Below are 13,729 nucleotides of genomic sequence, written 5' to 3'. Positions count from 1 at the left end.
CATTCAGCTCGTGAGCATATTCAAAGATGGACACACTCAAACCACTCCCTCAGTTAGTGTGTGTGTGTGTGTTATTGTCATTTCCCTTTGGATTGTCACTTTGTCTTGTTGGTTCTTAGTATTTGTTTGCATGTCATCTGTCCAAATCTTATTTTAAGATGGCCCCTGCCACAAGATGATTTTAGATTAGGCCCTTATTGTCCTTTAAGTTATTGCATCAGTTGACCTGGTACAGAATTGTTTTATTCATTTGTTTTTTCTTCGTTCCATATCAGACTCCTAGCCCCATATCCATATCGTAAAAGTATGTGCTTAGAAATGCCTAACACATTACCCGTCTTTATTTTAACGCTTCCGTTTTTGGATTTGAGAACTGAATTTTATGTAGAGTGAAATCTGTTTTTAATCCATATTTAATTTCTTGTTCTCTATGCCAATTAGGGGGTCTTTGGAGGCTAAGCAGCTGCTCAGGGTGTTTCGGTGCATACTAATCGGGTGCTAAGGCCATCATGGTCCAGTTTTATGTGATCTCTGGATTAAATGTGGTTCTTTTAGCAAACTAGAAATGTGACCTTGAGTGTGAAATGCAGTATCTTACTTTCACAAAGGATGTTGGATTTTTCCAACAGCAGCTGCTTCCTCTAAAAACCTCAGCTATACATTTCTTTCTCGAGGGTGTACTATTGAGTTCCTGTTTCGATATTCTTTTAATGGGTACTAGGAGATCTGTCTGTGCAATACTTGCTTGCTTTTTGAAAAGCTTTTCAGTTTTATTTAATTTCAAAAGACTATTTAAGAAAACAAAAACATTGTCACTTTACCAAGGATGTTTGTAGAGGGATTGGCCTTAATGTAGCAGCGACATCGTGTTTATTATAAACTTTCCACAGACTTTTTTTCTGGTAAGAAAAGGAAAACTTTTATTTCTTTGACGCTGACTCGATTAAGCTCAGTCGAAGGGGAAGGACTTTTATTTTTCACATTGTGCAAGTAGCGATTTGTTTCTGTTTTCTGAAGCAAAAGCCACCAGAAATAAATCATTTTTATATATTCAGTTTTTTTAACAAGAGAAAGTATTAAAGTTTTTTAAAAACAAACTGCATTTGTCTGACATTATTGCATGTTTTGTCAAAAAAAAAAAACCTTGACCGGAAGGCTGTGGAGCCGAAGATCACTGGGTAGGAAAAAAAACTAATTTGTCTTTATTTCCTTTTTTAACCTGCCTTGTCTTGTGAAGGCAAAATACGGCATGTGTTCATCTCCTTGGGACTGAGATAATCCCTCAAATAGCAGAAAAGAAAAAACATTCTGTTTGGTAAAAGTGCTCACAAATGTCTACCAAGGCCATGAGTCGTTTATAAAGCTTTAAATGGGTAAACAAGCAAAAAGAAGTTGAATAACTGCACTTGGCTGACAATTCATTTCTGTCACAACACTCAAGTTGTTCCCTTAAGCTGATTTGCTGACGGTCAAAACTGGAATTCCCTCAGTCAAACTGCTGTCAAAATATTCTCTGTAAATTAAGTCTTTATTTATATATTCTATTTCTTAACAAGAAAAAGTATTTGTTTGTTTTTTTTCAAACCTGGAATCCCCTTATTCAAACTGCTGTTGACATAATTTGCAAAGCTGTCCCGATAAGTTAGTTAACCTGCTGTCTTGAAACAATCTGGCACTTGTGGTTTCAGAGGACACTTGGTGAGAAGAGAAAGGGCACAACGTGTTTTCTTGTCAAATGTCAGGCTGTGTGGAGCAACTACCTGCTGTGACTCTCCCCTCTCTCTCCAGCCCCCCAGGTGAATCCCACTCTGAAAGGCCAACACGTCCTTTGTCACTGTCAGACTAGGGGAGAGAGTTGAGTCGAAACAAAGAGACTTCGTTTGTTGAGAAATGACAAGCTCCACTGGACTGTGAATATGTCTGCTAATAATCAGTGCAGCAGCAGCAATTGATGAGTCAGACTTCAAATCCTGTCTCTGAAGTTTGAACCCCTCTTTTTTATTGACCCTTTGGATGAGGATGCTTCTCTCTTTCTCTCCCCTATCTTTTTCTTCCTCATGCATCACTGCTATTAAACACACTCCAAGGACACTGATGACAGCAAGGAGGGAGAGACTTTTGAGTGTTGTGAAGTCAGTCAGCCAGCCAGGCAGAGCTCAAGTATCATTGCAGGTTGTATAAGATTTGCTTTTATCTTAAAAGTTGAACTTTAACCCAGGAACACAAGTAAACAAAATGGAACATCTGTAAATTGGACATGCTGCAGCCTGAGAACAGTGACACATGTTCAAATCAATCAACAACTGACACAGATTTACATGCATTAACATGTAGCCACAAACGGGGCCAAACTGGTCAGGTCGTGACCCCTCTGCTCTGATTCTCTGCCTGACCCAGTCTCAAAGCACAAGCAGGAAAACTATCAGTCATATCAGGATACAGGTGGATAAGCGTATCGTATCATGTCTAGAGAATGCAGTGGAAACACTGCAGAGACGTTAAGCTCTTTCACATTTGAAAACAGAACATTTTGTGTTGTCACACACTAATCCGAAACGTAGCTATAATACCACACACAACTGCATTAATCTCTTGTTGAAAATATCCAACAGAAAATGGGTTTTGCAGTGGGTGGTGACATGGAGGCAGAGAAAAATAGAAAGTGTTTTTTATTAAAGATTGAGGATTTTTGTGTTTGCATAATCTGTGACATATTTGTGCTTTAATGGAATCATGTTTTAATAAAAGCCTGCTAATATTTGGGGCATTTACAACCCTTTTAAAGATTTGAAACAAATACAAATTAACTTTAAAAAAAACAAACATGATATATCAGACAGTTTACGCGGTATATATTTAAATGTTTTGCCCCCAAAAAAAAAAAAAAAATTATTTTTACTGTATCAGATTGTATTGACATTCTTTTGCAAATGCCCATTTTCTACTTTGGATGTAGCCAAGAGCAAAAGTCAATCACATGGGATTTGTGACCCAATTTTCTATCTGACTATGACTGAGCTGCTGTACATTTTGGTAATGCCGGATTAAAAGGGTTCAAAAATAACAGTCCTGTCAGGGTTGTGCTGTGTTTGAATATAAATGGCGTAGTTGAAAGCACAGGCTGAAAAACACAGGAAGGTGTTTCAGGGGATGAATTGTAAATGGAAGAGGAATGTAGTGATGACGCAGGCAGTAGCCTTTTCCTTCAGCCATTTCCTTTAAATAAATCCCTTGTTGTAAATATATTCAATTAAGAGATCCCTATATGTTTTTGTCCTGTACAGAAAGCTTCCTTTACGTCCACTGCCAAACGCAGGCAGGATGTTCTGAGCAGCAGCCATTACTGAGGAATTAGTTCTCAGTGCGCATCTATCAGTGCCAAATCCATGACAGATTTATGATTTATTATGACTGCTACTTGGCCATTGTTTACTTCACACCCAATGTTGATGGGGAATAAGAGTTAAATTTGGGACACGCCGAAATAACAATCAAATTTCCACCAATTATGAAAGAGCTGGCTGATGATAATGTGGAGACCATCTGAGGCTTGTGTCTTGACCACTGCATGGTGGTTAGGGTTGGGCACTTGTTTATGACTTAGAGAACACATACTTTAGAATTAGGCTGAGCATGTACACTCCAGTTATATAACAAGCTGATGTTATGAAGCACAAAGAAGAGGAGAGAATAAAGTAAGTGTTGCTACTTCCCCTGCATATCAAACCGTGTCTGAGCAGATTTGCCATGCTTTCTTCTAACCCTTAAGGGAATTTGACCTACTTCTCCAGAGCTGGAGTTTGTTATTAATTGTACATGGATGCCTGTTTAAGTGTAGTCCAAGCAGAAGCCTGAGAGAGAGTAAGCGCTCCACATTCAGCTTGATGTTGTCTCCTGTATTTATTTTCCAGTTCATCACTTCAAAACTTAAAACCGCACACAGTGTACATTCCCTGATGCAGGAGGTTCTTCTTCTCCCCCGTTACCTGAGCAACTCAGGTAGAAAACAAATAGAATATTTAAGTTCTTATCATTTCAACTCATGCCAGGAAAAAGAACATCAAAGACTCTCAACAACTTCACCCAAACGCTGCCATGTGGATTTCACATCTGCTCGGCCCAATGACACACTGCCAAGGGAAACGCAGCTCTCTGAAAGTGTTAGGGATAACTTCCCTCTGGGCAGACAGAGCCCGCCTCCTGATGGCAGCTTCAGATGGTAACTGAATACAGGGCCCTGTGTGTGTGTGTGTGTGTGTGTGTGTGTGTGTGTGTGTGTGTGTGTGTGTGTGTGTGTGTGTGTGTGTGTGTGTGTGTGTGTGTGTGTGTGTGTGTGTGTGTGCACCATGCAGTATTTATGTGTTGTCATTAGCACAGCTACTTCACTATGTGATGATTAAGTCTGGTGCTAATATTTACTGCAGGCATGCTCTTTGTATACCTCAGGACATGTTAACATCTTAAAATGTAAACTAAGGAGACAAGGTTGTTTTAATGACTTAGCCTATTTCCACATTATGAATGACAGCAAAAGGTAACTAACAACCAAGTCTTAAGTTTGTAACTCCATAAGTTAAAGTATTAGTTATATATTAAATGTTGGTGTTTTCCACATCTAAGTATGCAGCTGAACAAATAAAAGCCAGCAAAAAAACACCTGCAGCGCTACATACCATCTTTGTTTGCCATTCTGCCAAGTGTCTATAAATGTCTGGATGTGAACAAAACAACAGACTGAGGACTCATCACCTGAACTAACAAAATCAGTACGAAATGTCAGGCAATCAATCAATTGTTGAGATGTTTCAGTCCAGACTAAAGGAGTGGGTGACCCCCTCAGTGCCATCACAAGTGCCACTCTGATATCACGAGTACTGAATGTCAGATCACAACAACATCTTTTATAAACACAGGTTGTGGGAACCATACATGTTTATGGTTACGTTTCAGGACGTTACCTTAAAGATGAAATACATTGTACACGTTCAGACAGTGAGACTGAACCATGCCATAAAAGCTGCACTTTCACCTACTTCCGTCCTCTGCCTGTGATTCAGACGCACACTATAGAGTCCACGGCAACAAACTGACTGAAGGTATATGTCTTACGCAGAAATTAGGCCAACATGTTATTTTCTTATCCATTTTATTTCCTGAAGAGGTTTTAAAAGGTTGACTTCATTTAAGCACCTTATCTGCATCTAATAATGCAGTTCAGTGTGACGTGCACTGTGGGTTAAAGGGCAGTGGGCTTTTAGCGGCTGCTCTACCTCATAGCTGTGGACTGCTCTTATCAGTTATATACTGAGGCATGAGGTCAGACATCTGTAGATCCGGTGCCAATCGTGATTAAGGATTTTTTTTTTTTTAAAAGACCGTTTGATACAGTCCGAGACTGTGTTGGCGATGTTATAAGTATAGCTTTGCAAGCTACCAACAAACTACACTGGAAGAAGTTGAACTGTAGGAAATGTTCCCTATGGATAAGATTAACTAAGGCTAATGAGTAAAAGTAGTTTTACTACTTTGTAAGACGAAAGATCAAATTAACTTTTCATACTTGTACAGCTAAAGCATCCCTTAATTTGCAGATTTTAAAGATTTTAAACAGCTTGTCAGAGAATGTTAAGGGCAGAATCACACTGGTTCAGAAGGAATAATAAAAACAAAAATACATTGTTTCCTTTTGCTAGAAACTGCAAAATGACAATCACTTTAATTACATATACAAGAAGTGTGCTTTGTAAATAAAATGAATTGTTGTTAGACCGTACTTTCCATTGAGAGGATTTGATTGGATTTACTCCCAGTGTAGACATTATTTCAGTTCATTCAAGATGTTACCATTTTAATTAAATTACTTTTACTTGATTTCTTTATTCATATGGAAATGCAGACTGTACATTGAAATGTTCCCCTGAGTAAACTTCATTCACTTGAAGTCTTTGTGGCGGAAAAAAGTAAATGTTCACACTTTTCTTACTTTCAGGAAAAACTGCTTCCTATATGGAGAGACATTCTAGTTAGAAACAATATAGCAGTGCTAGGACAAAGGGACACACGCGTATCACAAAGGCCTGTCTGGTTGCCAGGACACACTTTNGCAGTAAATTATGAAATATGAAATAAGAATATGCAGTAAGCAGTATTTGAACATTGTGTTTATTAATGTAATGCATATAGAGTCTACGTTGTGTCAGTGGGGGGCCACTGACACAACGTAGACTCTATATGCATTACATTAATAAACACAATGTTCAAATACTGCTTACTGCATATTCTTATTTCATATTTCATAATTTACTGCATTCTATTTTGCTGTAAATTACTGCTTATTGTATTGCTATCTAACTATATTTTATTAGTGTCCTAAAATATTTTTTGTTTTATATTAGATTTTGTTTTATATTTTCTGTATGACATCAAGTCATTTCCTTGTATGTGGCAATGAACCCGTTTCTGATTCTGATTCTGAAATGATCTATTTTCTTCAGCAAAGTATGTTTAATCACACAGATACAGGTGTTCTAACAGTGTAATCTTTATCTGAGAAAACATGTGTGGTTTAAAGTTGTCCATGTGGAGAAAATCAATAATTGGGAAGGTGATATCAGTATTTTAATATAAAGTACATGATCACCTTTCGTGGAGGGGAATCGCTGTAGTCTTCCTCCAGTAATTCCTCCAGGAGGGCGTCAATATCGTCAGCGACGCTGCTCATCGACTGTTTGGGTTTAGTGGCACTAATCAGACGAAATTAGTTAATTAATACATGTATTTCGACATGGAAATATACAAAAAAAATCATTAAATGTTGCAAGTAAACAGGCCCAACAATGTTACCAAATGCTATACACCTTAGCCCTGAATGTATACCTCATACTGTATACTTTATGTAAAGGTATTTTGTTAAGGATTCAGATCCTTACACGTTAAAATAAAGACAGTGAAAGAAACAGCCACAGAACAGCACACTCTGATAGCGTATAGCTAACAACAGCTAGTACATTAGCTTTGTTTACCTCTGTTTACTCTGTTAGCTTTGATTACCTCTGTTAGCTTTGTTTACCTCTGTTTCCTCTGTTCTCTGTTAGCCTTGTTTACCTCTGTGTTCTCTGTTAGCCTTGTTTAGCTCTGTGTTCTCTGTTAGCTTTGTTTACCTCTGTGTTCTCTGTTAGCTTTGTTTACCTCTGTGTTCTCTGTTAGCTTTGTTTACCTCTGTGTTCTCTGTTCTTCGTTGTCTTTCCGGGACTCCTTCGGGTCCACGCGGGCCGAACATCCGACAGAAACGTTTTTACAAAACTTGTTTTCAACTTCATCCAGCAGTTCGTCCAGATCGTCGCCATCACCGTCCATGGTTGTTTGTGCTAACCCAGCTAGCAAGCTAAAAGCTTTAGTTGGTTGCTAAGTAACGGGAGGAAAGAGCGGAAGTGGAGAGACGCCGCCCGCCTTCAGGTAACATGACAATTCACTTTGAGCATAGCCGGATAGTGGCGTATTATGTGGCACTGTTTGCTTTTCATAGTTACCTGATTACGTGACACTGACACTGATGATTTGAGCAGATTTGTTCCACATTGAGACATTAGATTGTTAGTTTAAATTAACACTACCAGATCAGAGATAGGTGTATTTCCTCATTACGTTTCAGTGTCAGATGAGATCATACTTTTCATATTTACCTCATAAATAAGTTGTTTTTGTACACGTTGGCAGACATACATTAACTCCTTGCATTTACAAATGTACAATTTCAACGTGTGGACCCAGTCTTTAAAGCTTCATTATCTGCCACACAGGCCTACTTTGTTTATTCTCCTAGAAAATCCACAAGTGATGTGGGAACTAAAGATGGAATAAACAGAAAGACAGTTATTATGCAATGCTTATAGTTTAAAACCAAATCTCAATGGAAAAACAGCTCCTTCATCTGTCTACCTATTGAGGCTTTTATTTAAATGTGCAAGGAATTATTCTTATTTGTCGATGCCATTGCTTTACCCGTTAGCACGACGCTCATTTAGCTCAGCGTAATGCCACTAACGCACAATATAAAGTGAGATAAATGCAAGAGTAAACATATGTAAATGTGTTTATGTTGAACATAGAATGAAAAATAAAAGTGACGTTGTCGGCAGGATTCGAACCTGCGCGGGAAGATCCCAATGGATTTCTAGTCCATCGCCTTAACCACTCTGCCAAAAATGGGGCAAAAGGGATTATTAGGTGGGGGAAAGAAGACGAAAAGGAGGGGGGAAAGGGAGGGGGAAGAAAGAAAGAAAAAAGGAGACTTTATAGTACTCTAAGGCCAATAAACCCATTTCATTTTCACCCATTTACAAAATGTTGAAACGTTTAGCATAGAAAAANTGTGTGTGTGTGTGTGTGTGTGTGTGTGTGTGTGTGTGTGTGTGTGTGTGTGTGTGTGTGTGTGTGTGTATACACACACACACACACACACACACACATATCCTCTCTCTCCTCTATCTCCTCTATCTCCTCTCTCTCCTCTCTCTCCTCTCTCTCCTCTATCTCCTCTATCTCCTCTCTCTCCTCTATCTCCTCTATCTCCTCTATATCCTCTTTATCCTCTTTCTCCTCTATCTCCTCTATATCCTCTTCATCCTCTATCTCCTCTATATATGTATAATTTTGGCAGTCCAACCGGCGGAGGTGGCGGCCACGACAACTGATGACATAAACCGTTACCTATGACGTATTTATATGACGCAGACTCTGGCGATGGAAAGTTAACACGTTACCTAACAATTCCTAACAGTTCCTAACAGTTCCTAACAGCTTTCCTACCAATTCCTAACACTTTAGCGACCAAGTTCTAACAGGTCCTAACCGACCAATGACAGGGCAGTGCATCGTCACATGGTCTTAACCGACCAATGACTGGGCAGTGCATCGTCACTAGACATGGAAAGAATAGTAACGCCCATTCCATCTCCGTGTTGACAAGGAAATCACAGAAAAAGAGGAGTTTTTAAGCAAATTATAATCAACTATGAATATCAGCGTTATTGTTAGGGTGTTACACACTTGACACCGAGGAAGATGTTATGATTATGCGTACTTTACGGGTCAAAACATTCAGTAACGGTACAATGTTGTGTGGTAAAACAGCTCTTTTTTTACTTAATGGACAAAACAAAAACAGGGATTTATTCTACTCAGAGTTTAATCAAATTATCTGTTTGTTTTTTCAGAATAAATTGTTCAACAGCTTGAAATAAATAAACGTGTCAAACCAATTCCCCACATTGAGCAAACTCATCGCAACCCTTAACATGGACTTACCATAAAACAAAAATAAAAGTTGCTTTCAGGATTTTATTTCATAAGTAACATGCACCTTAAACACACAGGTACAAATAATGTCTTGACCTTATCATACATTTAATAAAAAATAAAAAAAGACAAAGGTGAATCACAGAAATGACCAGAACTTTTCTCTCCTTTAAAAACAATATTTAATATAATTAATAATGTGAAATCTTCTTGAAATGGTGAGTGTTTGTGCAGTAGAGCACCAGCACCGATTGAAATGACAAAATCAGGACGCAAAAGCAGCTTAAAACTGAACCAACTATTGTTACTTCTAATTTTTCAAACTAGAACCAGCATCAAATAAATAAACAAATCAAATTTACCTCAAAATGCCCAGAATCTTTACTTTATTTCCTAAAATTAAGTGCCAACATTCATTTCTAATAACGAAATCTTTAATTGGCTTTAAACTAAAACCTAAAACACTGAAACAAGCATTTTAGAAATATTTTCTAATTTTAAAGCAGCGTATACTCACTAATAACCCTAACATCTTTGTTACACTTTACTACACTAAACCCCTCTATTAAAAACAAATTATCACAACAAATGCACTATTAAGCAAAAATGTAAATACAATTCTGAGGTCGGACCAAAACAACACAGGAAGACCAGCTTACAGAAGTATTGGACAAACATAATCATAAAATCACTTTTTTTTCCGCTTTGAGATCGAAAACAGAAGTGACAAAACAACCTGACGTTCAAGAGGCGCCAAAGGAGAAGTGCTAGATTATATATATAGTAAAAGAAACTCCCTAACAGTCATGGTTTCATGTCTGCGTCTCGGGATTTCCCCATATGTGTCATAGATGAAGGTCAATAAGATGGAAATAACACAGCGCAGTTTCTGTTCTTGTTTTTAAATGGCACGTTGCTGATGTATCCGCATGTACACAGTCCACTGTCATATGAAGCTCAGCGCAAGTTCTTTCAGTAAGACTATACATTCACTCCGCAGCTGCTTATAATCAGCTCATCACAGGCTTCCTGCTAACCTATTACATTCACCTCAATCTCAGCAGCCAATCACCGGGCAGCAGCCAAACTTTAAAATGGTTCTCCTCTCTCCTGCAGTCAGCTGTGATTTCATGCTGCCTCCCGCCTCCTCTCCATCCACCTCCTCTCATCACATCCAGTGCAGGAGAGCTGCTCCTAAGACCTCATCACACCTCCTCCCCATCCACCTCCTCTTCATCCCATCTCCTCATCAAATACAGATCTTCATCATCATCACCAGTGTCTAGACCCCGGGAGGCTCCCTATATGCTCACGGCTGCATTTCCACCTTTAGATATACCATTTCAGGATCGGGGGCTAATCTCCAAAGACTTCACATTTATCACGTGACGTGTGTCAATAAATGTCCTTTAAACAAAATGAAGTCTCTCCTGATCGAAGTGCAGACACAACACGTGAACATAATGAAGACTGCTGTGTGTTATGAGCGGCACGTTAGGGAACATTTCTACATGCATGTGTAAGAGTATCAATCAGGGTTACAGAATGAAACAGTGCAGATGTATGTTCCAAACAAAAATACTTTATTAAACAGATATAACAATATATAAAAATAAAGAACTCTTCTTCTTGTCCTAGAACAAAGTATTTCTACAAAAGCATTAGATAGCACATAATGAAATGTCTTTGTTTGTTGTGAAGCACGTGACGATTAAACCCTCAAACATATTTCACAACAAAGCAATTAGTGGGTAGATTGGCATCCATCTGAATATCGATTATTATATATATTAAAAACATTGTTGAGATTTCTTTGTGTGTCAATAACTTAGATTTGCTTGTTTTCATTCAATGATTTGATTTGATATGTTTGAGGTGTCAGAATTCAGAGCCTCTTCTGTGACACGTCTCCACGCTTTAATGCTCAATGTTATCTATCTTTCTCATACTGCCTCTTTTCACCCTCTGACTGAAACCAGAGTGTGTGGGAGAGAAACTCCCTCTGTAGGGAACAAAGGGATGTTAACCTTTGCAGACCATTTCCATGCACACAAAACTGTATCAAAGGGAAACCCCCTAAAAGAAGAATAGGGACACAACAAGCGATAAGAGGGAACACTCAACAAAGCGGGCGTGCTTTAAATGTGTTTGAGACTTTTCTTCAAAGAGTACATTTTTCTGAGTCTACCTAAACTTAAGGACCATTCTCGCTGCAGGACTTTCACTTGTAGTATTTTTACAGTGTAGCATTAGTACTTTTACTCGAGGAAAGGATCTGACTACTTGCTCCAACACTCAAACGTAACTTGGCCAGGTTTCAGCTCCACACCCTGTCCTTCTTTTATGAGTATCCAATAGTTTAAAACAGGACTAACAGGATGAACTCTAACCCTTCCTGTAATTCAGCTCAACTCGCTGCAACTATTCAGCTGGGCGTTCATTTTCAGAGGTGTGAGAAGAACTCAGATCTTTAACTTGAGTCAAAGTAGTAATACGACAAAGTAGAAGTATCCTGCTACAAGTAAAAGTCCTGAGAGAACAAATGGAAATCCTTAATGTTCTGAACGTGTTCATTGTAATGTTGCTGCTGGTCAAGGTGGAGCTAACTTAAAAACCTTTCTTTTTAAAAAAGCTTTTGATTAAACTTTTGTTTATTTTTATTATGCCTCATGGAGCACCTTGCTGTGAGCAATGAAAGGTGCTTTATAAATCGAATTTATTATTATTAACTTTAATACACTGCCATGCATCTCGGTCCACAGGTCGTCATGTTATGAATCAGTGGCTCAAGTGCAATGACCTCAACATTGTACTTAATGCAGAACTTAAAGTCTGGGATCTGGAGAGGAACATAAAGGTATCCGTCGTGAAGTCTGAGGGCTCAGAGAAGAGCACGACATCCACTGCCGTAAAGTCAGATACATACAACTCTCTGCTTCAATCAAACGCTACGGCACAGAAGCATTGGTTCAAACCTGCAGCGATGCAACTCTTCTACAGGTCAACACTTTGCTCAGCTTCATCAATCATGTGTTTCACTAGTTCGTGCACCTCTCTCTAATGACTCTAGAGACAAGGCCTTGATTGGCTCTGCTGTTATCAGTGGGTGTTTGCTCACTTTATGTTTCCTGAGCGTTTGGTTGACTTCTTTAATAACCACACACACACACACACACACACACACACACACACACACACACACACACACACACACACACACACACACACACACACACACACACACACACACACACACACACACACACACACACACACACACACACACACACACACACACACACACACACACACACACACACACACACACACACACACACACACTTCCAAGGACTCCACCCTCACCAGCAGCAACATTTAAATGACATACATTAGATATTCTTCCCAAATCGGATGTTGATCAGGGTCTTTTCCCCAGGACACTTCCACACAGGGATCAGGGGGGTCGGGGTTTCGAACCGCTGACCTTCTGCTCCACCTCGCTGACCTTCTGCTCCACCTCGCTGACCAGCTCCACGTCCAGTTTTCTCCCCTCGGAGGACGAGCCCGCTCTGGCTCCACATCTTGTTTTAGCTTCTGGAGAGTTTTTTCTCCGAGTTGATCCGTGACTGAAGATTACAATTTGAAGGGTTCGTTAATTCAAAATCATTACTTGCGATTAAAAGATTGTCCAATGCAGCTTTTCTGTGAGGAGACATCGTGAGTCGTGTGGTGGGTTTGTAGGAAGGTCCTCCTGCTAAGGCTGTCCAAATTGAAGTGGCTCCTATAGACGCTAACATGCAGGAAGTGTGGATCCTTACGTTGAAAGGCACTTTGTGGAGTCTTCAGGCACTCCCTCTTTCCAGCCTCATCTTGCTCTTCAGACCCAGAGCTGCTTCTCTTTCGACACTTTAGGACCCAGGATCCTAATCGACTGTAAGTCCTTTTCATCCAGCGGTTTGTTTGGATCCAGGAAAGCTTCTTTTTGCGGCGTCTTGCTTCTGTCTCTGAGGGTTTTGGTCAGACTCTTCTGTAGTGGAGACACAGGAAGCAGTGAAGGTGAGACACGTGCAGTAAGAGAAGCCGTAAGCAGGGTGAATGCTGTGGGAACACTTACGTAGCTGATGAGTAAAATTAAAAGTGCAAGCAGCAGCACCACTGAGGCGAGAATCACCAGGTAGGCGTCTGTCATTTCGGTGGGACCGTCTGTGGGACAACCTGAACATGAAGATTAAAGTTAATTAAGTTCATGCATGACATCAAACAAAACAAGATAAGAGCTTTATGGACGCCACGTTGGGAATCTGCAGGTTCAAGAGCAGCTCAAGAGTCCAAAGAGATACAAGGATTTGAAAACAAGACGAATAGGCTTTATACACATTTGATCACATGGTGGACGTAGGTTTGAATCTGGCTATTCTGCTTTAGGGTGTTT

At 39.5% G+C, this 13,729-nt stretch overlaps 1 protein-coding gene across 1 annotated transcript; it reads right to left on the bottom strand.

Annotated features, from left to right (window-relative positions):
• Nucleotides 1-6,233: 6,233 nt before the first annotated feature.
• On the bottom strand, nucleotides 6,234-7,504 carry cfap418 (cilia and flagella associated protein 418). The gene is made up of 2 exons (XM_010777432.1): nucleotides 7,217-7,504; nucleotides 6,234-6,743 (listed from the first exon to the last, which is right to left on the bottom strand). The coding sequence occupies exons 1-2, from the start codon at nucleotides 7,354-7,356 to the stop codon at nucleotides 6,611-6,613; spliced, it is 273 nt and encodes a 90-aa protein (XP_010775734.1). The 5' UTR covers nucleotides 7,357-7,504; the 3' UTR covers nucleotides 6,234-6,610.
• Nucleotides 7,505-13,729: the final 6,225 nt, after the last annotated feature.

This window comes from Notothenia coriiceps, unplaced genomic scaffold, assembly GCF_000735185.1.
Source record: "Notothenia coriiceps isolate Sejong01 unplaced genomic scaffold, NC01 NC01_scaffold00018246, whole genome shotgun sequence".
Classification (NCBI taxonomy): Eukaryota; Metazoa; Chordata; class Actinopteri; order Perciformes; family Nototheniidae; genus Notothenia; species Notothenia coriiceps.
This window is presented reverse-complemented; position numbering and strand designations above follow the sequence as displayed.

Excerpts from the sequence above, each read along its gene's own strand:
- cfap418 (XM_010777432.1), bottom strand. The coding sequence starts at position 7,356 with ATGGACGGTGATGGCGACGATCTGGACGAACTGCTGGATGAAGTTGAA. Across the intron at positions 6,744-7,216 it reads GAAGAACAGAGAACACAGAG|TGCCACTAAACCCAAACAGT; the intron begins GTAAACAAAGCT and ends TCGTCTGATTAG.